The sequence below is a fragment of the Danio rerio genome, chromosome 1 (assembly GCF_052040795.2).
Source record: "Danio rerio strain M-AB ecotype USA chromosome 1, GRCz13ab, whole genome shotgun sequence".
Lineage (NCBI taxonomy): Eukaryota > Metazoa > Chordata > Actinopteri > Cypriniformes > Danionidae > Danio > Danio rerio.
This window is the reverse complement of record NC_141021.1, coordinates 61,829,993-61,855,883: the sequence shown is the minus strand read 5'-3', so window position 1 is coordinate 61,855,883 and position 25,891 is coordinate 61,829,993. Positions and strand designations below refer to the sequence as shown.

Genomic DNA, 25,891 nt, shown 5'->3' with positions numbered 1-25,891 from the left:
ATGAATCTTCTGTCTTTTTCAAGTGAAGGGCTTCACCTGCGCTAACTTCTGCTCTCTATTTTGTCCTTCAGTTGGGATCGCTGTCACTGCTGAACCCTACTCAAGTAGCTGAAATCACCCTGAGCTCTGGAGCGCTAAACAACACTGATCAGATCGTGGTTGTGTTTGACCGGCTGGAGAAAGGCGACGCTTTCCTGAACATGAAGGAATTTCTGACAGAACTAAATGCAGCTCCAGAGGCAAGTCAATCTGCTGAAATGTGTGGCATAGACCGTGTGGATGCCCCAGAGAAAGGTGTAGAATAGGAGGCTTTCTTGCGGTGCCACTCACACTCCTGTTGTTGTGTCTCTACAGATTCCTGTCATCAGCCCTGCTGTGAGTGACGTGATGATGAACCGCACCTTCGCAATCATTGAAGGCTATTTCCGGAAATTTGAGACTCACGATTGGGTGGTGTGGTTCACCGTGAATCTCGTTCCCATCCTCCCCAGTTTCACCACAGAAATGCTGGTTAAGGTCACAGCTTCAGTCAACTGCACCGACTACCGTGTGATGTGAGTTTCTAACTTCAGAGTGAGAATGTTTTTCAGCCTGCACCAGGATCTCCACCTCATGACCCCTCTTTGGCTTTGTGTTGCAGAGTTAAGGGATTGGGAATCAATTTCCAGAGAATGACATTTACCAGGAGGCAGGAGATAACCAATGTTCTGGTCGAGCACCTAAAGACAACTGCTGCCAAATTCAGCATGCCAGGTAAACCTTCCAGAACACCTTTTTCCAGCATCTCCTTGTTGCTGGAAGGGAATGGGTTGCAATATAAATATTTTTTCTTAGACAACAGGCCAGGGTGTGTGTTGTGTCCCCTGTTGTGTGCATGATGCAGGCTGACCTTCCTCCATCCTTGTCTTTAAAAAATCAGGTTGCAGACAGAAAACTGAAAGCGCTGCTGAATGGCTCGACACCAACTTGGGTCGATTCTCCTCTTTAGCCAGTTACTCAGACCTCAAGTCCCTGAACATTAGCATGGTAACGTACCTTCTTTTTCTTAACTTTCCTTTCTACAGTTTTGTTGTTGTTGTTTGTTTGCTTGGTTTAGGTCAGGCACCAAAGCACTGGCGGTCTTGCATAATGTCCTCTGGTGTTGTGTTTTTGCTTTGTTCATCTTAGTTGGCAGCTCTGGGATCCCTAGCACCCGATCAGAAAGCAGAGCTACTGTTGGATCCATCCACCGATGCTCTAGACAATGTCACCGTGGTACAGGAGGTGTTGACCAGCATACTGACGTCTCCAGATGAGAAACAACTTGAGATGTTTTTTGAAACATTTGTGAAAGTCAGCAAAGTGGTGAGTAATGTTTGTAGGTAGGTCTTCAGAGTGACTAACCTTTATGAGCTGAACCGGATTTTAGATATTTAAACAAGCCAACAGCAACCCCTCCTTCCTCCACCCCTTCAGGAAAGTATAACCTACATCGAAAACGTGGCTGTCCGAGACACAATGCTGAATCTGACCATGACTGCCCTGGCTCCCAAACTTCCCCTATTTGAAACAAGCGACTATGAGCTGTGGTTCCAAACCAATCTGGTGGTCCTGCTGGCCAGCTTCAGTCCTACAGTGCTGGAAGTCATCCCTGCCAACATCACATGCGAATCTTACCAAGCAATGTGAGCAAACCAGCCCCCTTGGCTTTAATTTCTCAATCGTTCTGTAGAAATAAAAGTGGAGATTGAGCAATGTTGTTTGTTTTGACAGACTGGAAGGCATGAAGATAGCTTTGGCAGATCTTCCGTCAGGAGTTGGAGTAGAGCTAAATTCAAGTGTAGACACACTTCAACATTCACCACCAAAAGGTATGGCATCAGTAAAGCTGCTGGAATGCTTAGGCAGTGCCTGGGCGGTGAGAAAAGCCAACAAATTGTGACCACATGTATTTGAATATGTCAGCGTCATGAGAGTTGCCTCCCATCGACCAATATCTCTTGTCTTGGCTTCTCTCTTTAGCCTGCACGACTCCACCACCCACCACACCCCCCACAGTGCCCCCCACCATGCCATCCACCACACCGTCCCCAGTACCACCCACTGCACCACCGACCGTGTCCCCCACCGCTGTTGTAAGTACTTCATCTGGTGGCATTATGCCCAAGATAAGCTCTTCCTAATTCTTTTCTCTAATTTTTGCTTTGTCTCACCTCTCACCAGTGCGAGGAAACATTGATCGATGGTGAGTCGGAACAAAGATTGCTAAATGTTTTCAGTTTTAATAATATTGTGAGATGGCTATAAAGATCTGCCACTGATAACTTTTCTGGCCTTTTTTGCAGAGGAAAGGCTTTGTGCAGGTGTAGACAGGTGAGTTTCACTGTGGTGTCTACTGAGAAATGAGGTAAGATTTAAAACAGAGGTGTAAATGGACAACATGCTTTTGTGCCTTGCAGTGAACAACTTCAGACATCAGGCAGCGTCGCGGCTCAACTCTGCAACTTCAGCATTCCTGAATATGCCTGCTCTTCAGTAAGCCTTTCCTGAAGCGTGCAGCAGTATGACTGTTAATTGTAAAGAGACCTTTTTCTCTAACAGCACAAATCTGTCCGCTTCCCCCCCCAAGGTTGCGTCCTCTCTGTCCTCTGATGACCTCGTCACGCTGCTGACCTGCAAGGCATCAACGGTCATGAGCAACAGCACAGAGATGTGGAAGCTTTTCTTCCAGAAAGTCACTGGGGTTCTGGAGAATGCGCTGTCCGTGTACTCCAGTCAGGTCAGTAGCAGCCCTGCATTTTCCAGTACACAAGTGAAACACTGCCAGAGGGCTCTGTTTTGACACGTGTGTGACATATGTGCCCTTTGCTTTCCCAGAACCTAAGCAACGGTCATGCTGCATCCAACATTCTGGATGCCATTGGACAGCTGACAATCAGCAACTTTAGCGCTTCACAGCTGACAAATGCCAGCTTCATTACAGCCTGGTTCCAGGAGCGTCTGAGACCGTTTTTGCCATCTGTCTCTGTGGAGTTTCTATCCTGCTTGAGTACCAAGAACTTCAGCTGTGACTCCTACCAAGCAGCGTAAGTAACCTCAATGCTGTGGAAGTGCTGAAGTGGTGCTTAGGAGAGAGAAGTCTGGCAATCCATAATGGCCACCATTCTTTGCCTATTTAGGGTGCTGGGTCTCAGCCGTCAATCATCGCTCATGGCAATGGAGACAAAACAGGACGTCTTCAATGCTTTCATCAAACCCTTCCTCTCAAGAGCTGACCGAACAGGTAAGCCCTGTCACTGTCAAGCTTCATCACCCATCTTGTTGTAGTTGCCAGGGTATCTTTTAACGTCTGAGGTTGTGGCAAATTTTGCAGCTTGCTTACAATTGCACTGTTTCTGTTGAATTTTCCAATGCTCTTGGTTCACTGCAGATGCTGCCTGTCTTTCCAAAATGACGAGCAGCGCTGAATGGCTTGAGAAGAACTTTGGCCTGTTCTCTGGCTATGCTACTGTGGAGTTTTTAGAAGCCCTGAATGTCAATTTCTCCAGTGTGCGTACCTGATGCCTTTCTCCAGTTGTCCATGTGATCTGTCATGATGAATCTTCTGTCTTTTTCAAGTGAAGGGCTTCACCTGCGCTTACTTCTGCTCTCTATCTTGTCCTTCAGTTGGGATCGCTGTCACTGCTGAACCCTACTCAAGTAGCTGAAATCACCCTGAGCTCTGGAGCGCTAAACAACACTGATCAGATCGTGGTTGTGTTTGACCGGCTGGAGAAAGGCGACGCTTTCCTGAACATGAAGGAATTTCTGACAGAACTAAATGCAGCTCCAGAGGCAAGTCAATCTGCTGAAATGTGTGGCATAGACCGTGTGGATGCCCCAGAGAAAGGTGTAGAATAGGAGGCTTTCTTGCGGTGCCACTCACACTCCTGTTGTTGTGTCTCTACAGATTCCTGTCATCAGCCCTGCTGTGAGTGACGTGATGATGAACCGCACCTTCGCAATCATTGAAGGCTATTTCCGGAAATTTGAGACTCACGATTGGGTGGTGTGGTTCACCGTGAATCTCGTTCCCATCCTCCCCAGTTTCACCACAGAAATGCTGGTTAAGGTCACAGCTTCAGTCAACTGCACCGACTACCGTGTGATGTGAGTTTCTAACTTCAGAGTGAGAATGTTTTTCAGCCTGCACCAGGATCTCCACCTCATGACCCCTCTTTGGCTTTGTGTTGCAGAGTTAAGGGATTGGGAATCAATTTCCAGAGAATGACATTTACCAGGAGGCAGGAGATAACCAATGTTCTGGTCGAGCACCTAAAGACAACTGCTGCCAAATTCAGCATGCCAGGTAAACCTTCCAGAACACCTTTTTCCAGCATCTCCTTGTTGCTGGAAGGGAATGGGTTGCAATATAAATATTTTTTCTTAGACAACAGGCCAGGGTGTGTGTTGTGTCCCCTGTTGTGTGCATGATGCAGGCTGACCTTCCTCCATCCTTGTCTTTAAAAAATCAGGTTGCAGACAGAAAACTGAAAGCGCTGCTGAATGGCTCGACACCAACTTGGGTCGATTCTCCTCTTTAGCCAGTTACTCAGACCTCAAGTCCCTGAACATTAGCATGGTAACGTACCATCTTTTTCTTATCTTTCCTTTCTACAGTTTTGTTGTTGTTGTTTGTTTGCTTGGTTTAGGTCAGGCACCAAAGCACTGGCGGTCTTGCATAATGTCCTCTGGTGTTGTGTTTTTGCTTTGTTCATCTTAGTTGGCAGCTCTGGGATCCCTAGCACCCGATCAGAAAGCAGAGCTACTGTTGGATCCATCCACCGATGCTCTAGACAATGTCACCGTGGTACAGGAGGTGTTGACCAGCATACTGACGTCTCCAGATGAGAAACAACTTGAGATGTTTTTTGAAACATTTGTGAAAGTCAGCAAAGTGGTGAGTAATGTTTGTAGGTAGGTCTTCAGAGTGACTAACCTTTATGAGCTGAACCGGATTTTAGATATTTAAACAAGCCAACAGCAACCCCTCCTTCCTCCACCCCTTCAGGAAAGTATAACCTACATCGAAAACGTGGCTGTCCGAGACACAATGCTGAATCTGACCATGACTGCCCTGGCTCCCAAACTTCCCCTATTTGAAACAAGCGACTATGAGCTGTGGTTCCAAACCAATCTGGTGGTCCTGCTGGCCAGCTTCAGTCCTACAGTGCTGGAAGTCATCCCTGCCAACATCACATGCGAATCTTACCAAGCAATGTGAGCAAACCAGCCCCCTTGGCTTTAATTTCTCAATCGTTCTGTAGAAATAAAAGTGGAGATTGAGCAATGTTGTTTGTTTTGACAGACTGGAAGGCATGAAGATAGCTTTGGCAGATCTTCCGTCAGGAGTTGGAGTAGAGCTAAATTCAAGTGTAGACACACTTCAACATTCACCACCAAAAGGTATGGCATCAGTAAAGCTGCTGGAATGCTTAGGCAGTGCCTGGGCGGTGAGAAAAGCCAACAAATTGTGACCACATGTATTTGAATATGTCAGCGTCATGAGAGTTGCCTCCCATCGACCAATATCTCTTGTCTTGGCTTCTCTCTTTAGCCTGCACGACTCCACCACCCACCACACCCCCCACAGTGCCCCCCACCATGCCATCCACCACACCGTCCCCAGTACCACCCACTGCACCACCGACCGTGTCCCCCACCGCTGTTGTAAGTACTTCATCTGGTGGCATTATGCCCAAGATAAGCTCTTCCTAATTCTTTTCTCTAATTTTTGCTTTGTCTCACCTCTCACCAGTGCGAGGAAACATTGATCGATGGTGAGTCGGAACAAAGATTGCTAAATGTTTTCAGTTTTAATAATATTGTGAGATGGCTATAAAGATCTGCCACTGATAACTTTTCTGGCCTTTTTTGCAGAGGAAAGGCTTTGTGCAGGTGTAGACAGGTGAGTTTCACTGTGGTGTCTACTGAGAAATGAGGTAAGATTTAAAACAGAGGTGTAAATGGACAACATGCTTTTGTGCCTTGCAGTGAACAACTTCAGACATCAGGCAGCGTCGCGGCTCAACTCTGCAACTTCAGCATTCCTGAATATGCCTGCTCTTCAGTAAGCCTTTCCTGAAGCGTGCAGCAGTATGACTGTTAATTGTAAAGAGACCTTTTTCTCTAACAGCACAAATCTGTCCGCTTCCCCCCCCAAGGTTGCGTCCTCTCTGTCCTCTGATGACCTCGTCACGCTGCTGACCTGCAAGGCATCAACGGTCATGAGCAACAGCACAGAGATGTGGAAGCTTTTCTTCCAGAAAGTCACTGGGGTTCTGGAGAATGCGCTGTCCGTGTACTCCAGTCAGGTCAGTAGCAGCCCTGCATTTTCCAGTACACAAGTGAAACACTGCCAGAGGGCTCTGTTTTGACACGTGTGTGACATATGTGCCCTTTGCTTTCCCAGAACCTAAGCAACGGTCATGCTGCATCCAACATTCTGGATGCCATTGGACAGCTGACAATCAGCAACTTTAGCGCTTCACAGCTGACAAATGCCAGCTTCATTACAGCCTGGTTCCAGGAGCGTCTGAGACCGTTTTTGCCATCTGTCTCTGTGGAGTTTCTATCCTGCTTGAGTACCAAGAACTTCAGCTGTGACTCCTACCAAGCAGCGTAAGTAACCTCAATGCTGTGGAAGTGCTGAAGTGGTGCTTAGGAGAGAGAAGTCTGGCAATCCATAATGGCCACCATTCTTTGCCTATTTAGGGTGCTGGGTCTCAGCCGTCAATCATCGCTCATGGCAATGGAGACAAAACAGGACGTCTTCAATGCTTTCATCAAACCCTTCCTCTCAAGAGCTGACCGAACAGGTAAGCCCTGTCACTGTCAAGCTTCATCACCCATCTTGTTGTAGTTGCCAGGGTATCTTTTAACGTCTGAGGTTGTGGCAAATTTTGCAGCTTGCTTACAATTGCACTGTTTCTGTTGAATTTTCCAATGCTCTTGGTTCACTGCAGATGCTGCCTGTCTTTCCAAAATGACGAGCAGCGCTGAATGGCTTGAGAAGAACTTTGGCCTGTTCTCTGGCTATGCTACTGTGGAGTTTTTAGAAGCCCTGAATGTCAATTTCTCCAGTGTGCGTACCTGATGCCTTTCTCCAGTTGTCCATGTGATCTGTCATGATGAATCTTCTGTCTTTTTCAAGTGAAGGGCTTCACCTGCGCTTACTTCTGCTCTCTATCTTGTCCTTCAGTTGGGATCGCTGTCACTGCTGAACCCTACTCAAGTAGCTGAAATCACCCTGAGCTCTGGAGCGCTAAACAACACTGATCAGATCGTGGTTGTGTTTGACCGGCTGGAGAAAGGCGACGCTTTCCTGAACATGAAGGAATTTCTGACAGAACTAAATGCAGCTCCAGAGGCAAGTCAATCTGCTGAAATGTGTGGCATAGACCGTGTGGATGCCCCAGAGAAAGGTGTAGAATAGGAGGCTTTCTTGCGGTGCCACTCACACTCCTGTTGTTGTGTCTCTACAGATTCCTGTCATCAGCCCTGCTGTGAGTGACGTGATGATGAACCGCACCTTCGCAATCATTGAAGGCTATTTCCGGAAATTTGAGACTCACGATTGGGTGGTGTGGTTCACCGTGAATCTCGTTCCCATCCTCCCCAGTTTCACCACAGAAATGCTGGTTAAGGTCACAGCTTCAGTCAACTGCACCGACTACCGTGTGATGTGAGTTTCTAACTTCAGAGTGAGAATGTTTTTCAGCCTGCACCAGGATCTCCACCTCATGACCCCTCTTTGGCTTTGTGTTGCAGAGTTAAGGGATTGGGAATCAATTTCCAGAGAATGACATTTACCAGGAGGCAGGAGATAACCAATGTTCTGGTCGAGCACCTAAAGACAACTGCTGCCAAATTCAGCATGCCAGGTAAACCTTCCAGAACACCTTTTTCCAGCATCTCCTTGTTGCTGGAAGGGAATGGGTTGCAATATAAATATTTTTTCTTAGACAACAGGCCAGGGTGTGTGTTGTGTCCCCTGTTGTGTGCATGATGCAGGCTGACCTTCCTCCATCCTTGTCTTTAAAAAATCAGGTTGCAGACAGAAAACTGAAAGCGCTGCTGAATGGCTCGACACCAACTTGGGTCGATTCTCCTCTTTAGCCAGTTACTCAGACCTCAAGTCCCTGAACATTAGCATGGTAACGTACCATCTTTTTCTTATCTTTCCTTTCTACAGTTTTGTTGTTGTTGTTTGTTTGCTTGGTTTAGGTCAGGCACCAAAGCACTGGCGGTCTTGCATAATGTCCTCTGGTGTTGTGTTTTTGCTTTGTTCATCTTAGTTGGCAGCTCTGGGATCCCTAGCACCCGATCAGAAAGCAGAGCTACTGTTGGATCCATCCACCGATGCTCTAGACAATGTCACCGTGGTACAGGAGGTGTTGACCAGCATACTGACGTCTCCAGATGAGAAACAACTTGAGATGTTTTTTGAAACATTTGTGAAAGTCAGCAAAGTGGTGAGTAATGTTTGTAGGTAGGTCTTCAGAGTGACTAACCTTTATGAGCTGAACCGGATTTTAGATATTTAAACAAGCCAACAGCAACCCCTCCTTCCTCCACCCCTTCAGGAAAGTATAACCTACATCGAAAACGTGGCTGTCCGAGACACAATGCTGAATCTGACCATGACTGCCCTGGCTCCCAAACTTCCCCTATTTGAAACAAGCGACTATGAGCTGTGGTTCCAAACCAATCTGGTGGTCCTGCTGGCCAGCTTCAGTCCTACAGTGCTGGAAGTCATCCCTGCCAACATCACATGCGAATCTTACCAAGCAATGTGAGCAAACCAGCCCCCTTGGCTTTAATTTCTCAATCGTTCTGTAGAAATAAAAGTGGAGATTGAGCAATGTTGTTTGTTTTGACAGACTGGAAGGCATGAAGATAGCTTTGGCAGATCTTCCGTCAGGAGTTGGAGTAGAGCTAAATTCAAGTGTAGACACACTTCAACATTCACCACCAAAAGGTATGGCATCAGTAAAGCTGCTGGAATGCTTAGGCAGTGCCTGGGCGGTGAGAAAAGCCAACAAATTGTGACCACATGTATTTGAATATGTCAGCGTCATGAGAGTTGCCTCCCATCGACCAATATCTCTTGTCTTGGCTTCTCTCTTTAGCCTGCACGACTCCACCACCCACCACACCCCCCACAGTGCCCCCCACCATGCCATCCACCACACCGTCCCCAGTACCACCCACTGCACCACCGACCGTGTCCCCCACCGCTGTTGTAAGTACTTCATCTGGTGGCATTATGCCCAAGATAAGCTCTTCCTAATTCTTTTCTCTAATTTTTGCTTTGTCTCACCTCTCACCAGTGCGAGGAAACAATTATCGATGGTGAGTCGGAACAAAGATTGCTAAATGTTTTCAGTTTTAATAATATTGTGAGATGGCTATAAAGATCTGCCACTGATAACTTTTCTGGCCTTTTTTGCAGAGGAAAGGCTTTGTGCAGGTGTAGACAGGTGAGTTTCACTGTGGTGTCTACTGAGAAATGAGGTAAGATTTAAAACAGAGGTGTAAATGGACAACATGCTTTTGTGCCTTGCAGTGAACAACTTCAGACATCAGGCAGCGTCGCGGCTCAACTCTGCAACTTCAGCATTCCTGAATATGCCTGCTCTTCAGTAAGCCTTTCCTGAAGCGTGCAGCAGTATGACTGTTAATTGTAAAGAGACCTTTTTCTCTAACAGCACAAATCTGTCCGCTTCCCCCCCCAAGGTTGCGTCCTCTCTGTCCTCTGATGACCTCGTCACGCTGCTGACCTGCAAGGCATCAACGGTCATGAGCAACAGCACAGAGATGTGGAAGCTTTTCTTCCAGAAAGTCACTGGGGTTCTGGAGAATGCGCTGTCCGTGTACTCCAGTCAGGTCAGTAGCAGCCCTGCATTTTCCAGTACACAAGTGAAACACTGCCACAGGGCTCTGTTTTGACACGTGTGTGACATATGTGCCCTTTGCTTTCCCAGAACCTAAGCAACGGTCATGCTGCATCCAACATTCTGGATGCCATTGGACAGCTGACAATCAGCAACTTTAGCGCTTCACAGCTGACAAATGCCAGCTTCATTACAGCCTGGTTCCAGGAGCGTCTGAGACCGTTTTTGCCATCTGTCTCTGTGGAGTTTCTATCCTGCTTGAGTACCAAGAACTTCAGCTGTGACTCCTACCAAGCAGCGTAAGTAACCTCAATGCTGTGGAAGTGCTGAAGTGGTGCTTAGGAGAGAGAAGTCTGGCAATCCATAATGGCCACCATTCTTTGCCTATTTAGGGTGCTGGGTCTCAGCCGTCAATCATCGCTCATGGCAATGGAGACAAAACAGGACGTCTTCAATGCTTTCATCAAACCCTTCCTCTCAAGAGCTGACCGAACAGGTAAGCCCTGTCACTGTCAAGCTTCATCACCCATCTTGTTGTAGTTGCCAGGGTATCTTTTAACGTCTGAGGTTGTGGCAAATTTTGCAGCTTGCTTACAATTGCACTGTTTCTGTTGAATTTTCCATTGCTCTTGGTTCACTGCAGATGCTGCCTGTCTTTCCAAAATGACGAGCAGCGCTGAATGGCTTGAGAAGAACTTTGGCCTGTTCTCTGGCTATGCTACTGTGGAGTTTTTAGAAGCCCTGAATGTCAATTTCTCCAGTGTGCGTACCTGATGCCTTTCTCCAGTTGTCCATGTGATCTGTCATGATGAATCTTCTGTCTTTTTCAAGTGAAGGGCTTCACCTGCGCTAACTTCTGCTCTCTATCTTGTCCTTCAGTTGGGATCGCTGTCACTGCTGAACCCTACTCAAGTAGCTGAAATCACCCTGAGCTCTGGAGCGCTAAACAACACTGATCAGATCGTGGTTGTGTTTGACCGGCTGGAGAAAGGCGACGCTTTCCTGAACATGAAGGAATTTCTGACAGAACTAAATGCAGCTCCAGAGGCAAGTCAATCTGCTGAAATGTGTGGCATAGACCGTGTGGATGCCCCAGAGAAAGGTGTAGAATAGGAGGCTTTCTTGCGGTGCCACTCACACTCCTGTTGTTGTGTCTCTACAGATTCCTGTCATCAGCCCTGCTGTGAGTGACGTGATGATGAACCGCACCTTCGCAATCATTGAAGGCTATTTCCGGAAATTTGAGACTCACGATTGGGTGGTGTGGTTCACCGTGAATCTCGTTCCCATCCTCCCCAGTTTCACCACAGAAATGCTGGTTAAGGTCACAGCTTCAGTCAACTGCACCGACTACCGTGTGATGTGAGTTTCTAACTTCAGAGTGAGAATGTTTTTCAGCCTGCACCAGGATCTCCACCTCATGACCCCTCTTTGGCTTTGTGTTGCAGAGTTAAGGGATTGGGAATCAATTTCCAGAGAATGACATTTACCAGGAGGCAGGAGATAACCAATGTTCTGGTCGAGCACCTAAAGACAACTGCTGCCAAATTCAGCATGCCAGGTAAACCTTCCAGAACACCTTTTTCCAGCATCTCCTTGTTGCTGGAAGGGAATGGGTTGCAATATAAATATTTTTTCTTAGACAACAGGCCAGGGTGTGTGTTGTGTCCCCTGTTGTGTGCATGATGCAGGCTGACCTTCCTCCATCCTTGTCTTTAAAAAATCAGGTTGCAGACAGAAAACTGAAAGCGCTGCTGAATGGCTCGACACCAACTTGGGTCGATTCTCCTCTTTAGCCAGTTACTCAGACCTCAAGTCCCTGAACATTAGCATGGTAACGTACCATCTTTTTCTTATCTTTCCTTTCTACAGTTTTGTTGTTGTTGTTTGTTTGCTTGGTTTAGGTCAGGCACCAAAGCACTGGCGGTCTTGCATAATGTCCTCTGGTGTTGTGTTTTTGCTTTGTTCATCTTAGTTGGCAGCTCTGGGATCCCTAGCACCCGATCAGAAAGCAGAGCTACTGTTGGATCCATCCACCGATGCTCTAGACAATGTCACCGTGGTACAGGAGGTGTTGACCAGCATACTGACGTCTCCAGATGAGAAACAACTTGAGATGTTTTTTGAAACATTTGTGAAAGTCAGCAAAGTGGTGAGTAATGTTTGTAGGTAGGTCTTCAGAGTGACTAACCTTTATGAGCTGAACCGGATTTTAGATATTTAAACAAGCCAACAGCAACCCCTCCTTCCTCCACCCCTTCAGGAAAGTATAACCTACATCGAAAACGTGGCTGTCCGAGACACAATGCTGAATCTGACCATGACTGCCCTGGCTCCCAAACTTCCCCTATTTGAAACAAGCGACTATGAGCTGTGGTTCCAAACCAATCTGGTGGTCCTGCTGGCCAGCTTCAGTCCTACAGTGCTGGAAGTCATCCCTGCCAACATCACATGCGAATCTTACCAAGCAATGTGAGCAAACCAGCCCCCTTGGCTTTAATTTCTCAATCGTTCTGTAGAAATAAAAGTGGAGATTGAGCAATGTTGTTTGTTTTGACAGACTGGAAGGCATGAAGATAGCTTTGGCAGATCTTCCGTCAGGAGTTGGAGTAGAGCTAAATTCAAGTGTAGACACACTTCAACATTCACCACCAAAAGGTATGGCATCAGTAAAGCTGCTGGAATGCTTAGGCAGTGCCTGGGCGGTGAGAAAAGCCAACAAATTGTGACCACATGTATTTGAATATGTCAGCGTCATGAGAGTTGCCTCCCATCGACCAATATCTCTTGTCTTGGCTTCTCTCTTTAGCCTGCACGACTCCACCACCCACCACACCCCCCACAGTGCCCCCCACCATGCCATCCACCACACCGTCCCCAGTACCACCCACTGCACCACCGACCGTGTCCCCCACCGCTGTTGTAAGTACTTCATCTGGTGGCATTATGCCCAAGATAAGCTCTTCCTAATTCTTTTCTCTAATTTTTGCTTTGTCTCACCTCTCACCAGTGCGAGGAAACATTGATCGATGGTGAGTCGGAACAAAGATTGCTAAATGTTTTCAGTTTTAATAATATTGTGAGATGGCTATAAAGATCTGCCACTGATAACTTTTCTGGCCTTTTTTGCAGAGGAAAGGCTTTGTGCAGGTGTAGACAGGTGAGTTTCATTGTGGTGTCTACTGAGAAATGAGGTAAGATTTAAAACAGAGGTGTAAATGGACAACATGCTTTTGTGCCTTGCAGTGAACAACTTCAGACATCAGGCAGCGTCGCGGCTCAACTCTGCAACTTCAGCATTCCTGAATATGCCTGCTCTTCAGTAAGCCTTTCCTGAAGCGTGCAGCAGTATGACTGTTAATTGTAAAGAGACCTTTTTCTCTAACAGCACAAATCTGTCCGCTTCCCCCCCCAAGGTTGCGTCCTCTCTGTCCTCTGATGACCTCGTCACGCTGCTGACCTGCAAGGCATCAACGGTCATGAGCAACAGCACAGAGATGTGGAAGCTTTTCTTCCAGAAAGTCACTGGGGTTCTGGAGAATGCGCTGTCCGTGTACTCCAGTCAGGTCAGTAGCAGCCCTGCATTTTCCAGTACACAAGTGAAACACTGCCACAGGGCTCTGTTTTGACACGTGTGTGACATATGTGCCCTTTGCTTTCCCAGAACCTAAGCAACGGTCATGCTGCATCCAACATTCTGGATGCCATTGGACAGCTGACAATCAGCAACTTTAGCGCTTCACAGCTGACAAATGCCAGCTTCATTACAGCCTGGTTCCAGGAGCGTCTGAGACCGTTTTTGCCATCTGTCTCTGTGGAGTTTCTATCCTGCTTGAGTACCAAGAACTTCAGCTGTGACTCCTACCAAGCAGCGTAAGTAACCTCAATGCTGTGGAAGTGCTGAAGTGGTGCTTAGGAGAGAGAAGTCTGGCAATCCATAATGGCCACCATTCTTTGCCTATTTAGGGTGCTGGGTCTCAGCCGTCAATCATCGCTCATGGCAATGGAGACAAAACAGGACGTCTTCAATGCTTTCATCAAACCCTTCCTCTCAAGAGCTGACCGAACAGGTAAGCCCTGTCACTGTCAAGCTTCATCACCCATCTTGTTGTAGTTGCCAGGGTATCTTTTAACGTCTGAGGTTGTGGCAAATTTTGCAGCTTGCTTACAATTGCACTGTTTCTGTTGAATTTTCCAATGCTCTTGGTTCACTGCAGATGCTGCCTGTCTTTCCAAAATGACGAGCAGCGCTGAATGGCTTGAGAAGAACTTTGGCCTGTTCTCTGGCTATGCTACTGTGGAGTTTTTAGAAGCCCTGAATGTGAATTTCTCCAGTGTGCGTACCTGATGCCTTTCTCCAGTTGTCCATGTGATCTGTCATGATGAATCTTCTGTCTTTTTCAAGTGAAGGGCTTCACCTGCGCTAACTTCTGCTCTCTATCTTGTCCTTCAGTTGGGATCGCTGTCACTGCTGAACCCTACTCAAGTAGCTGAAATCACCCTGAGCTCTGGAGCGCTAAACAACACTGATCAGATCGTGGTTGTGTTTGACCGGCTGGAGAAAGGCGACGCTTTCCTGAACATGAAGGAATTTCTGACAGAACTAAATGCAGCTCCAGAGGCAAGTCAATCTGCTGAAATGTGTGGCATAGACCGTGTGGATGCCCCAGAGAAAGGTGTAGAATAGGAGGCTTTCTTGCGGTGCCACTCACACTCCTGTTGTTGTGTCTCTACAGATTCCTGTCATCAGCCCTGCTGTGAGTGACGTGATGATGAACCGCACCTTCGCAATCATTGAAGGCTATTTCCGGAAATTTGAGACTCACGATTGGGTGGTGTGGTTCACCGTGAATCTCGTTCCCATCCTCCCCAGTTTCACCACAGAAATGCTGGTTAAGGTCACAGCTTCAGTCAACTGCACCGACTACCGTGTGATGTGAGTTTCTAACTTCAGAGTGAGAATGTTTTTCAGCCTGCACCAGGATCTCCACCTCATGACCCCTCTTTGGCTTTGTGTTGCAGAGTTAAGGGATTGGGAATCAATTTCCAGAGAATGACATTTACCAGGAGGCAGGAGATAACCAATGTTCTGGTCGAGCACCTAAAGACAACTGCTGCCAAATTCAGCATGCCAGGTAAACCTTCCAGAACACCTTTTTCCAGCATCTCCTTGTTGCTGGAAGGGAATGGGTTGCAATATAAATATTTTTTCTTAGACAACAGGCCAGGGTGTGTGTTGTGTCCCCTGTTGTGTGCATGATGCAGGCTGACCTTCCTCCATCCTTGTCTTTAAAAAATCAGGTTGCAGACAGAAAACTGAAAGCGCTGCTGAATGGCTCGACACCAACTTGGGTCGATTCTCCTCTTCAGCCAGTTACTCAGACCTCAAGTCCCTGAACATCAGCATGGTAACGTACCATCTTTTTCTTATCTTTCCTTTCTACAGTTTTGTTGTTGTTGTTTGTTTGCTTGGTTTAGGTCAGGCACCAAAGCACTGGCGGTCTTGCATAATGTCCTCTGGTGTTGTGTTTTTGCTTTGTTCATCTTAGTTGGCAGCTCTGGGATCCCTAGCACCCGATCAGAAAGCAGAGCTACTGTTGGATCCATCCACCGATGCTCTAGACAATGTCACCGTGGTACAGGAGGTGTTGACCAGCATACTGACGTCTCCAGATGAGAAACAACTTGAGATGTTTTTTGAAACATTTGTGAAAGTCAGCAAAGTGGTGAGTAATGTTTGTAGGTAGGTCTTCAGAGTGACTAACCTTTATGAGCTGAACCGGATTTTAGATATTTAAACAAGCCAACAGCAACCCCTCCTTCCTCCACCCCTTCAGGAAAGTATAACCTACATCGAAAACGTGGCTGTCCGAGACACAATGCTGAATCTGACCATGACTGCCCTGGCTCCCAAACTTCCCCTATTTGAAACAAGCGACTATGAGCTGTGGTTCCAAACCAATCTGGTGGTCCTGCTGGCCAGCTTCAGTCCTACAGTGCTGGAAGTCATCCCTGCCAACATCACATGCGAATCTTACCAAGCAATGTGAGCAAACCAGCCCCCTTGGCTTTAATTTCTCAATCGTTCTGTAGAAATAAAAGTGGAGATTGAGCAATGTTGTTTGTTTTGACAGACTGGAAGGCATGAAGATAGCTTTGGCAGATCTTCCGTCAGGAGTTGGAGTAGAGCTAAATTCAAGTGTAGACACACTTCAACATTCACCACCAAAAGGTATGGCATCAGTAAAGCTGCTGGAATGCTTAGGCAGTGCCTGGGCGGTGAGAAAAGCCAACAAATTGTGACCACATGTATTTGAATATGTCAGCGTCATGAGAGTTGCCTCCCATCGACCAATATCTCTTGTCTTGGCTTCTCTCTTTAGCCTGCACGACTCCACCACCCACCACACCCCCCACAGTGCCCCCCACCATGCCATCCACCACACCGTCCCCAGTACCACCCACTGCACCACCGACCGTGTCCCCCACCGCTGTTGTAAGTACTTCATCTGGTGGCATTATGCCCAAGATAAGCTCTTCCTAATTCTTTTCTCTAATTTTTGCTTTGTCTCACCTCTCACCAGTGCGAGGAAACATTGATCGATGGTGAGTCGGAACAAAGATTGCTAAATGTTTTCAGTTTTAATAATATTGTGAGATGGCTATAAAGATCTGCCACTGATAACTTTTCTGGCCTTTTTTGCAGAGGAAAGGCTTTGTGCAGGTGTAGACAGGTGAGTTTCATTGTGGTGTCTACTGAGAAATGAGGTAAGATTTAAAACAGAGGTGTAAATGGACAACATGCTTTTGTGCCTTGCAGTGAACAACTTCAGACATCAGGCAGCGTCGCGGCTCAACTCTGCAACTTCAGCATTCCTGAATATGCCTGCTCTTCAGTAAGCCTTTCCTGAAGCGTGCAGCAGTATGACTGTTAATTGTAAAGAGACCTTTTTCTCTAACAGCACAAATCTGTCCGCTTCCCCCCCCAAGGTTGCGTCCTCTCTGTCCTCTGATGACCTCGTCACGCTGCTGACCTGCAAGGCATCAACGGTCATGAGCAACAGCACAGAGATGTGGAAGCTTTTCTTCCAGAAAGTCACTGGGGTTCTGGAGAATGCGCTGTCCGTGTACTCCAGTCAGGTCAGTAGCAGCCCTGCATTTTCCAGTACACAAGTGAAACACTGCCACAGGGCTCTGTTTTGACACGTGTGTGACATATGTGCCCTTTGCTTTCCCAGAACCTAAGCAACGGTCATGCTGCATCCAACATTCTGGATGCCATTGGACAGCTGACAATCAGCAACTTTAGCGCTTCACAGCTGACAAATGCCAGCTTCATTACAGACTGGTTCCAGGAGCGTCTGAGACCGTTTTTGCCATCTGTCTCTGTGGAGTTTCTATCCTGCTTGAGTACCAAGAACTTCAGCTGTGACTCCTACCAAGCAGCGTAAGTAACCTCAATGCTGTGGAAGTGCTGAAGTGGTGCTTAGGAGAGAGAAGTCTGGCAATCCATAATGGCCACCATTCTTTGCCTATTTAGGGTGCTGGGTCTCAGCCGTCAATCATCGCTCATGGCAATGGAGACAAAACAGGACGTCTTCAATGCTTTCATCAAACCCTTCCTCTCAAGAGCTGACCGAACAGGTAAGCCCTGTCACTGTCAAGCTTCATCACCCATCTTGTTGTAGTTGCCAGGGTATCTTTTAACGTCTGAGGTTGTGGCAAATTTTGCAGCTTGCTTACAATTGCACTGTTTCTGTTGAATTTTCCAATGCTCTTGGTTCACTGCAGATGCTGCCTGTCTTTCCAAAATGACGAGCAGCGCTGAATGGCTTGAGAAGAACTTTGGCCTGTTCTCTGGCTATGCTACTGTGGAGTTTTTAGAAGCCCTGAATGTGAATTTCTCCAGTGTGCGTACCTGATGCCTTTCTCCAGTTGTCCATGTGATCTGTCATGATGAATCTTCTGTCTTTTTCAAGTGAAGGGCTTCACCTGCGCTAACTTCTGCTCTCTATCTTGTCCTTCAGTTGGGATCGCTGTCACTGCTGAACCCTACTCAAGTAGCTGAAATCACCCTGAGCTCTGGAGCGCTAAACAACACTGATCAGATCGTGGTTGTGTTTGACCGGCTGGAGAAAGGCGACGCTTTCCTGAACATGAAGGAATTTCTGACAGAACTAAATGCAGCTCCAGAGGCAAGTCAATCTGCTGAAATGTGTGGCATAGACCGTGTGGATGCCCCAGAGAAAGGTGTAGAATAGGAGGCTTTCTTGCGGTGCCACTCACACTCCTGTTGTTGTGTCTCTACAGATTCCTGTCATCAGCCCTGCTGTGAGTGACGTGATGATGAACCGCACCTTCGCAATCATTGAAGGCTATTTCCGGAAATTTGAGACTCACGATTGGGTGGTGTGGTTCACCGTGAATCTCGTTCCCATCCTCCCCAGTTTCACCACAGAAATGCTGGTTAAGGTCACAGCTTCAGTCAACTGCACCGACTACCGTGTGATGTGAGTTTCTAACTTCAGAGTGAGAATGTTTTTCAGCCTGCACCAGGATCTCCACCTCATGACCCCTCTTTGGCTTTGTGTTGCAGAGTTAAGGGATTGGGAATCAATTTCCAGAGAATGACATTTACCAGGAGGCAGGAGATAACCAATGTTCTGGTCGAGCACCTAAAGACAACTGCTGCCAAATTCAGCATGCCAGGTAAACCTTCCAGAACACCTTTTTCCAGCATCTCCTTGTTGCTGGAAGGGAATGGGTTGCAATATAAATATTTTTTCTTAGACAACAGGCCAGGGTGTGTGTTGTGTCCCCTGTTGTGTGCATGATGCAGGCTGACCTTCCTCCATCCTTGTCTTTAAAAAATCAGGTTGCAGACAGAAAACTGAAAGCGCTGCTGAATGGCTCGACACCAACTTGGGTCGATTCTCCTCTTCAGCCAGTTACTCAGACCTCAAGTCCCTGAACATCAGCATGGTAACGTACCATCTTTTTCTTATCTTTCCTTTCTACAGTTTTGTTGTTGTTGTTTGTTTGCTTGGTTTAGGTCAGGCACCAAAGCACTGGCGGTCTTGCATAATGTCCTCTGGTGTTGTGTTTTTGCTTTGTTCATCTTAGTTGGCAGCTCTGGGATCCCTAGCACCCGATCAGAAAGCAGAGCTACTGTTGGATCCATCCACCGATGCTCTAGACAATGTCACCGTGGTACAGGAGGTGTTGACCAGCATACTGACGTCTCCAGATGAGAAACAACTTGAGATGTTTTTTGAAACATTTGTGAAAGTCAGCAAAGTGGTGAGTAATGTTTGTAGGTAGGTCTTCAGAGTGACTAACCTTTATGAGCTGAACCGGATTTTAGATATTTAAACAAGCCAACAGCAACCCCTCCTTCCTCCACCCCTTCAGGAAAGTATAACCTACATCGAAAACGTGGCTGTCCGAGACACAATGCTGAATCTGACCATGACTGCCCTGGCTCCCAAACTTCCCCTATTTGAAACAAGCGACTATGAGCTGTGGTTCCAAACCAATCTGGTGGTCCTGCTGGCCAGCTTCAGTCCTACAGTGCTGGAAGTCATCCCTGCCAACATCACATGCGAATCTTACCAAGCAATGTGAGCAAACCAGCCCCCTTGGCTTTAATTTCTCAATCGTTCTGTAGAAATAAAAGTGGAGATTGAGCAATGTTGTTTGTTTTGACAGACTGGAAGGCATGAAGATAGCTTTGGCAGATCTTCCGTCAGGAGTTGGAGTAGAGCTAAATTCAAGTGTAGACACACTTCAACATTCACCACCAAAAGGTATGGCATCAGTAAAGCTGCTGGAATGCTTAGGCAGTGCCTGGGCGGTGAGAAAAGCCAACAAATTGTGACCACATGTATTTGAATATGTCAGCGTCATGAGAGTTGCCTCCCATCGACCAATATCTCTTGTCTTGGCTTCTCTCTTTAGCCTGCACGACTCCACCACCCACCACACCCCCCACAGTGCCCCCCACCATGCCATCCACCACACCGTCCCCAGTACCACCCACTGCACCACCGACCGTGTCCCCCACCGCTGTTGTAAGTACTTCATCTGGTGGCATTATGCCCAAGATAAGCTCTTCCTAATTCTTTTCTCTAATTTTTGCTTTGTCTCACCTCTCACCAGTGCGAGGAAACATTGATCGATGGTGAGTCGGAACAAAGATTGCTAAATGTTTTCAGTTTTAATAATATTGTGAGATGGCTATAAAGATCTGCCACTGATAACTTTTCTGGCCTTTTTTGCAGAGGAAAGGCTTTGTGCAGGTGTAGACAGGTGAGTTTCATTGTGGTGTCTACTGAGAAATGAGGTAAGATTTAAAACAGAGGTGTAAATGGACAACATGCTTTTGTGCCTTGCAGTGAACAACTTCAGACATCAGGCAGCGTCGCGGCTCAACTCTGCAACTTCAGCATTCCTGAATATGCCTGCTCTTCAGTAAGCCTTTCCTGAAGCGTGCAGCAGTATGACTGTTAATTGTAAAGAGACCTTTTTCTCTAACAGCACAAATCTGTCCGCTTCCCCCCCCAAGGTTGCGTCCTCTCTGTCCTCTGATGACCTCGTCACGCTGCTGACCTGCAAGGCATCAACGGTCATGAGCAACAGCACAGAGATGTGGAAGCTTTTCTTCCAGAAAGTCACTGGGGTTCTGGAGAATGCGCTGTCCGTGTACTCCAGTCAGGTCAGTAGCAGCCCTGCATTTTCCAGTACACAAGTGAAACACTGCCACAGGGCTCTGTTTTGACACGTGTGTGACATATGTGCCCTTTGCTTTCCCAGAACCTAAGCAACGGTCATGCTGCATCCAACATTCTGGATGCCATTGGACAGCTGACAATCAGCAACTTTAGCGCTTCACAGCTGACAAATGCCAGCTTCATTACAGACTGGTTCCAGGAGCGTCTGAGACCGTTTTTGCCATCTGTCTCTGTGGAGTTTCTATCCTGCTTGAGTACCAAGAACTTCAGCTGTGACTCCTACCAAGCAGCGTAAGTAACCTCAATGCTGTGGAAGTGCTGAAGTGGTGCTTAGGAGAGAGAAGTCTGGCAATCCATAATGGCCACCATTCTTTGCCTATTTAGGGTGCTGGGTCTCAGCCGTCAATCATCGCTCATGGCAATGGAGACAAAACAGGACGTCTTCAATGCTTTCATCAAACCCTTCCTCTCAAGAGCTGACCGAACAGGTAAGCCCTGTCACTGTCAAGCTTCATCACCCATCTTGTTGTAGTTGCCAGGGTATCTTTTAACGTCTGAGGTTGTGGCAAATTTTGCAGCTTGCTTACAATTGCACTGTTTCTGTTGAATTTTCCAATGCTCTTGGTTCACTGCAGATGCTGCCTGTCTTTCCAAAATGACGAGCAGCGCTGAATGGCTTGAGAAGAACTTTGGCCTGTTCTCTGGCTATGCTACTGTGGAGTTTTTAGAAGCCCTGAATGTGAATTTCTCCAGTGTGCGTACCTGATGCCTTTCTCCAGTTGTCCATGTGATCTGTCATGATGAATCTTCTCTCTTTTTCAAGTGAAGGGCTTCACCTGCGCTAACTTCTGCTCTCTATCTTGTCCTTCAGTTGGGATCGCTGTCACTGCTGAACCCTACTCAAGTAGCTGAAATCACCCTGAGCTCTGGAGCGCTAAACAACACTGATCAGATCGTGGTTGTGTTTGACCGGCTGGAGAAAGGCGACGCTTTCCTGAACATGAAGGAATTTCTGACAGAACTAAATGCAGCTCCAGAGGCAAGTCAATCTGCTGAAATGTGTGGCATAGACCGTGTGGATGCCCCAGAGAAAGGTGTAGAATAGGAGGCTTTCTTGCGGTGCCACTCACACTCCTGTTGTTGTGTCTCTACAGATTCCTGTCATCAGCCCTGCTGTGAGTGACGTGATGATGAACCGCACCTTCGCAATCATTGAAGGCTATTTCCGGAAATTTGAGACTCACGATTGGGTGGTGTGGTTCACCGTGAATCTCGTTCCCATCCTCCCCAGTTTCACCACAGAAATGCTGGTTAAGGTCACAGCTTCAGTCAACTGCACCGACTACCGTGTGATGTGAGTTTCTAACTTCAGAGTGAGAATGTTTTTCAGCCTGCACCAGGATCTCCACCTCATGACCCCTCTTTGGCTTTGTGTTGCAGAGTTAAGGGATTGGGAATCAATTTCCAGAGAATGACATTTACCAGGAGGCAGGAGATAACCAATGTTCTGGTCGAGCACCTAAAGACAACTGCTGCCAAATTCAGCATGCCAGGTAAACCTTCCAGAACACCTTTTTCCAGCATCTCCTTGTTGCTGGAAGGGAATGGGTTGCAATATAAATATTTTTTCTTAGACAACAGGCCAGGGTGTGTGTTGTGTCCCCTGTTGTGTGCATGATGCAGGCTGACCTTCCTCCATCCTTGTCTTTAAAAAATCAGGTTGCAGACAGAAAACTGAAAGCGCTGCTGAATGGCTCGACACCAACTTGGGTCGATTCTCCTCTTCAGCCAGTTACTCAGACCTCAAGTCCCTGAACATCAGCATGGTAACGTACCATCTTTTTCTTATCTTTCCTTTCTACAGTTTTGTTGTTGTTGTTTGTTTGCTTGGTTTAGGTCAGGCACCAAAGCACTGGCGGTCTTGCATAATGTCCTCTGGTGTTGTGTTTTTGCTTTGTTCATCTTAGTTGGCAGCTCTGGGATCCCTAGCACCCGATCAGAAAGCAGAGCTACTGTTGGATCCATCCACCGATGCTCTAGACAATGTCACCGTGGTACAGGAGGTGTTGACCAGCATACTGACGTCTCCAGATGAGAAACAACTTGAGATGTTTTTTGAAACATTTGTGAAAGTCAGCAAAGTGGTGAGTAATGTTTGTAGGTAGGTCTTCAGAGTGACTAACCTTTATGAGCTGAACCGGATTTTAGATATTTAAACAAGCCAACAGCAACCCCTCCTTCCTCCACCCCTTCAGGAAAGTATAACCTACATCGAAAACGTGGCTGTCCGAGACACAATGCTGAATCTGACCATGACTGCCCTGGCTCCCAAACTTCCCCTATTTGAAACAAGCGACTATGAGCTGTGGTTCCAAACCAATCTGGTGGTCCTGCTGGCCAGCTTCAGTCCTACAGTGCTGGAAGTCATCCCTGCCAACATCACATGCGAATCTTACCAAGCAATGTGAGCAAACCAGCCCCCTTGGCTTTAATTTCTCAATCGTTCTGTAGAAATAAAAGTGGAGATTGAGCAATGTTGTTTGTTTTGACAGACTGGAAGGCATGAAGATAGCTTTGGCAGATCTTCCGTCAGGAGTTGGAGTAGAGCTAAATTCAAGTGTAGACACACTTCAACATTCACCACCAAAAGGTATGGCATCAGTAAAGCTGCTGGAATGCTTAGGCAGTGCCTGGGCGGTGAGAAAAGCCAACAAATTGTGACCACATGTATTTGAATATGTCAGCGTCATGAGAGTTGCCTCCCATCGACCAATATCTCTTGTCTTGGCTTCTCTCTTTAGCCTGCACGACTCCACCACCCACCACACCCCCCACAGTGCCCCCCACCATGCCATCCACCACACCGTCCCCAGTACCACCCACTGCACCACCGACCGTGTCCCCCACCGCTGTTGTAAGTACTTCATCTGGTGGCATTATGCCCAAGATAAGCTCTTCCTAATTCTTTTCTCTAATTTTTGCTTTGTCTCACCTCTCACCAGTGCGAGGAAACATTGATCGATGGTGAGTCGGAACAAAGATTGCTAAATGTTTTCAGTTTTAATAATATTGTGAGATGGCTATAAAGATCTGCCACTGATAACTTTTCTGGCCTTTTTTGCAGAGGAAAGGCTTTGTGCAGGTGTAGACAGGTGAGTTTCATTGTGGTGTCTACTGAGAAATGAGGTAAGATTTAAAACAGAGGTGTAAATGGACAACATGCTTTTGTGCCTTGCAGTGAACAACTTCAGACATCAGGCAGCGTCGCGGCTCAACTCTGCAACTTCAGCATTCCTGAATATGCCTGCTCTTCAGTAAGCCTTTCCTGAAGCGTGCAGCAGTATGACTGTTAATTGTAAAGAGACCTTTTTCTCTAACAGCACAAATCTGTCCGCTTCCCCCCCCAAGGTTGCGTCCTCTCTGTCCTCTGATGACCTCGTCACGCTGCTGACCTGCAAGGCATCAACGGTCATGAGCAACAGCACAGAGATGTGGAAGCTTTTCTTCCAGAAAGTCACTGGGGTTCTGGAGAATGCGCTGTCCGTGTACTCCAGTCAGGTCAGTAGCAGCCCTGCATTTTCCAGTACACAAGTGAAACACTGCCACAGGGCTCTGTTTTGACACGTGTGTGACATATGTGCCCTTTGCTTTCCCAGAACCTAAGCAACGGTCATGCTGCATCCAACATTCTGGATGCCATTGGACAGCTGACAATCAGCAACTTTAGCGCTTCACAGCTGACAAATGCCAGCTTCATTACAGACTGGTTCCAGGAGCGTCTGAGACCGTTTTTGCCATCTGTCTCTGTGGAGTTTCTATCCTGCTTGAGTACCAAGAACTTCAGCTGTGACTCCTACCAAGCAGCGTAAGTAACCTCAATGCTGTGGAAGTGCTGAAGTGGTGCTTAGGAGAGAGAAGTCTGGCAATCCATAATGGCCACCATTCTTTGCCTATTTAGGGTGCTGGGTCTCAGCCGTCAATCATCGCTCATGGCAATGGAGACAAAACAGGACGTCTTCAATGCTTTCATCAAACCCTTCCTCTCAAGAGCTGACCGAACAGGTAAGCCCTGTCACTGTCAAGCTTCATCACCCATCTTGTTGTAGTTGCCAGGGTATCTTTTAACGTCTGAGGTTGTGGCAAATTTTGCAGCTTGCTTACAATTGCACTGTTTCTGTTGAATTTTCCAATGCTCTTGGTTCACTGCAGATGCTGCCTGTCTTTCCAAAATGACGAGCAGCGCTGAATGGCTTGAGAAGAACTTTGGCCTGTTCTCTGGCTATGCTACTGTGGAGTTTTTAGAAGCCCTGAATGTGAATTTCTCCAGTGTGCGTACCTGATGCCTTTCTCCAGTTGTCCATGTGATCTGTCATGATGAATCTTCTCTCTTTTTCAAGTGAAGGGCTTCACCTGCGCTAACTTCTGCTCTCTATCTTGTCCTTCAGTTGGGATCGCTGTCACTGCTGAACCCTACTCAAGTAGCTGAAATCACCCTGAGCTCTGGAGCGCTAAACAACACTGATCAGATCGTGGTTGTGTTTGACCGGCTGGAGAAAGGCGACGCTTTCCTGAACATGAAGGAATTTCTGACAGAACTAAATGCAGCTCCAGAGGCAAGTCAATCTGCTGAAATGTGTGGCATAGACCGTGTGGATGCCCCAGAGAAAGGTGTAGAATAGGAGGCTTTCTTGCGGTGCCACTCACACTCCTGTTGTTGTGTCTCTACAGATTCCTGTCATCAGCCCTGCTGTGAGTGACGTGATGATGAACCGCACCTTCGCAATCATTGAAGGCTATTTCCGGAAATTTGAGACTCACGATTGGGTGGTGTGGTTCACCGTGAATCTCGTTCCCATCCTCCCCAGTTTCACCACAGAAATGCTGGTTAAGGTCACAGCTTCAGTCAACTGCACCGACTACCGTGTGATGTGAGTTTCTAACTTCAGAGTGAGAATGTTTTTCAGCCTGCACCAGGATCTCCACCTCATGACCCCTCTTTGGCTTTGTGTTGCAGAGTTAAGGGATTGGGAATCAATTTCCAGAGAATGACATTTACCAGGAGGCAGGAGATAACCAATGTTCTGGTCGAGCACCTAAAGACAACTGCTGCCAAATTCAGCATGCCAGGTAAACCTTCCAGAACACCTTTTTCCAGCATCTCCTTGTTGCTGGAAGGGAATGGGTTGCAATATAAATATTTTTTCTTAGACAACAGGCCAGGGTGTGTGTTGTGTCCCCTGTTGTGTG

At 47.2% G+C, this 25,891-nt stretch overlaps 1 protein-coding gene across 1 annotated transcript in view; it reads left to right on the top strand.

Annotated features, from left to right (window-relative positions):
* Nucleotides 1–25,891, top strand: part of LOC100330916 (uncharacterized) — a 109,972-nt gene that overhangs the window by 50,988 nt on the left and 33,093 nt on the right. The window contains 87 exon segments of the mRNA NM_001442874.1: nucleotides 72–239; nucleotides 355–554; nucleotides 641–753; nucleotides 920–1,026; nucleotides 1,168–1,344; nucleotides 1,456–1,664; nucleotides 1,753–1,850; nucleotides 2,002–2,114; nucleotides 2,203–2,224; nucleotides 2,325–2,352; nucleotides 2,439–2,514; nucleotides 2,609–2,758; nucleotides 2,857–3,065; nucleotides 3,159–3,262; nucleotides 3,410–3,528; nucleotides 3,646–3,813; nucleotides 3,929–4,128; nucleotides 4,215–4,327; nucleotides 4,494–4,600; nucleotides 4,742–4,918; nucleotides 5,030–5,238; nucleotides 5,327–5,424; nucleotides 5,576–5,688; nucleotides 5,777–5,798; nucleotides 5,899–5,926; nucleotides 6,013–6,088; nucleotides 6,183–6,332; nucleotides 6,431–6,639; nucleotides 6,733–6,836; nucleotides 6,984–7,102; nucleotides 7,220–7,387; nucleotides 7,503–7,702; nucleotides 7,789–7,901; nucleotides 8,068–8,174; nucleotides 8,316–8,492; nucleotides 8,604–8,812; nucleotides 8,901–8,998; nucleotides 9,150–9,262; nucleotides 9,351–9,372; nucleotides 9,473–9,500; nucleotides 9,587–9,662; nucleotides 9,757–9,906; nucleotides 10,005–10,213; nucleotides 10,307–10,410; nucleotides 10,558–10,676; nucleotides 10,794–10,961; nucleotides 11,077–11,276; nucleotides 11,363–11,475; nucleotides 11,642–11,748; nucleotides 11,890–12,066; nucleotides 12,178–12,386; nucleotides 12,475–12,572; nucleotides 12,724–12,836; nucleotides 12,925–12,946; nucleotides 13,047–13,074; nucleotides 13,161–13,236; nucleotides 13,331–13,480; nucleotides 17,153–17,361; nucleotides 17,455–17,558; nucleotides 17,706–17,824; nucleotides 17,942–18,109; nucleotides 18,225–18,424; nucleotides 18,511–18,623; nucleotides 18,790–18,896; nucleotides 19,038–19,214; nucleotides 19,326–19,534; nucleotides 19,623–19,720; nucleotides 19,872–19,984; nucleotides 20,073–20,094; nucleotides 20,195–20,222; nucleotides 20,309–20,384; nucleotides 20,479–20,628; nucleotides 20,727–20,935; nucleotides 21,029–21,132; nucleotides 21,280–21,398; nucleotides 21,516–21,683; nucleotides 21,799–21,998; nucleotides 22,085–22,197; nucleotides 22,364–22,470; nucleotides 22,612–22,788; nucleotides 22,900–23,108; nucleotides 23,197–23,294; nucleotides 23,446–23,558; nucleotides 23,647–23,668; nucleotides 23,769–23,796; nucleotides 23,883–23,958; nucleotides 24,053–24,202. Coding sequence (NP_001429803.1) covers nucleotides 72–239; nucleotides 355–554; nucleotides 641–753; nucleotides 920–1,026; nucleotides 1,168–1,344; nucleotides 1,456–1,664; nucleotides 1,753–1,850; nucleotides 2,002–2,114; nucleotides 2,203–2,224; nucleotides 2,325–2,352; nucleotides 2,439–2,514; nucleotides 2,609–2,758; nucleotides 2,857–3,065; nucleotides 3,159–3,262; nucleotides 3,410–3,528; nucleotides 3,646–3,813; nucleotides 3,929–4,128; nucleotides 4,215–4,327; nucleotides 4,494–4,600; nucleotides 4,742–4,918; nucleotides 5,030–5,238; nucleotides 5,327–5,424; nucleotides 5,576–5,688; nucleotides 5,777–5,798; nucleotides 5,899–5,926; nucleotides 6,013–6,088; nucleotides 6,183–6,332; nucleotides 6,431–6,639; nucleotides 6,733–6,836; nucleotides 6,984–7,102; nucleotides 7,220–7,387; nucleotides 7,503–7,702; nucleotides 7,789–7,901; nucleotides 8,068–8,174; nucleotides 8,316–8,492; nucleotides 8,604–8,812; nucleotides 8,901–8,998; nucleotides 9,150–9,262; nucleotides 9,351–9,372; nucleotides 9,473–9,500; nucleotides 9,587–9,662; nucleotides 9,757–9,906; nucleotides 10,005–10,213; nucleotides 10,307–10,410; nucleotides 10,558–10,676; nucleotides 10,794–10,961; nucleotides 11,077–11,276; nucleotides 11,363–11,475; nucleotides 11,642–11,748; nucleotides 11,890–12,066; nucleotides 12,178–12,386; nucleotides 12,475–12,572; nucleotides 12,724–12,836; nucleotides 12,925–12,946; nucleotides 13,047–13,074; nucleotides 13,161–13,236; nucleotides 13,331–13,480; nucleotides 17,153–17,361; nucleotides 17,455–17,558; nucleotides 17,706–17,824; nucleotides 17,942–18,109; nucleotides 18,225–18,424; nucleotides 18,511–18,623; nucleotides 18,790–18,896; nucleotides 19,038–19,214; nucleotides 19,326–19,534; nucleotides 19,623–19,720; nucleotides 19,872–19,984; nucleotides 20,073–20,094; nucleotides 20,195–20,222; nucleotides 20,309–20,384; nucleotides 20,479–20,628; nucleotides 20,727–20,935; nucleotides 21,029–21,132; nucleotides 21,280–21,398; nucleotides 21,516–21,683; nucleotides 21,799–21,998; nucleotides 22,085–22,197; nucleotides 22,364–22,470; nucleotides 22,612–22,788; nucleotides 22,900–23,108; nucleotides 23,197–23,294; nucleotides 23,446–23,558; nucleotides 23,647–23,668; nucleotides 23,769–23,796; nucleotides 23,883–23,958; nucleotides 24,053–24,202 — 10,926 coding nt within the window.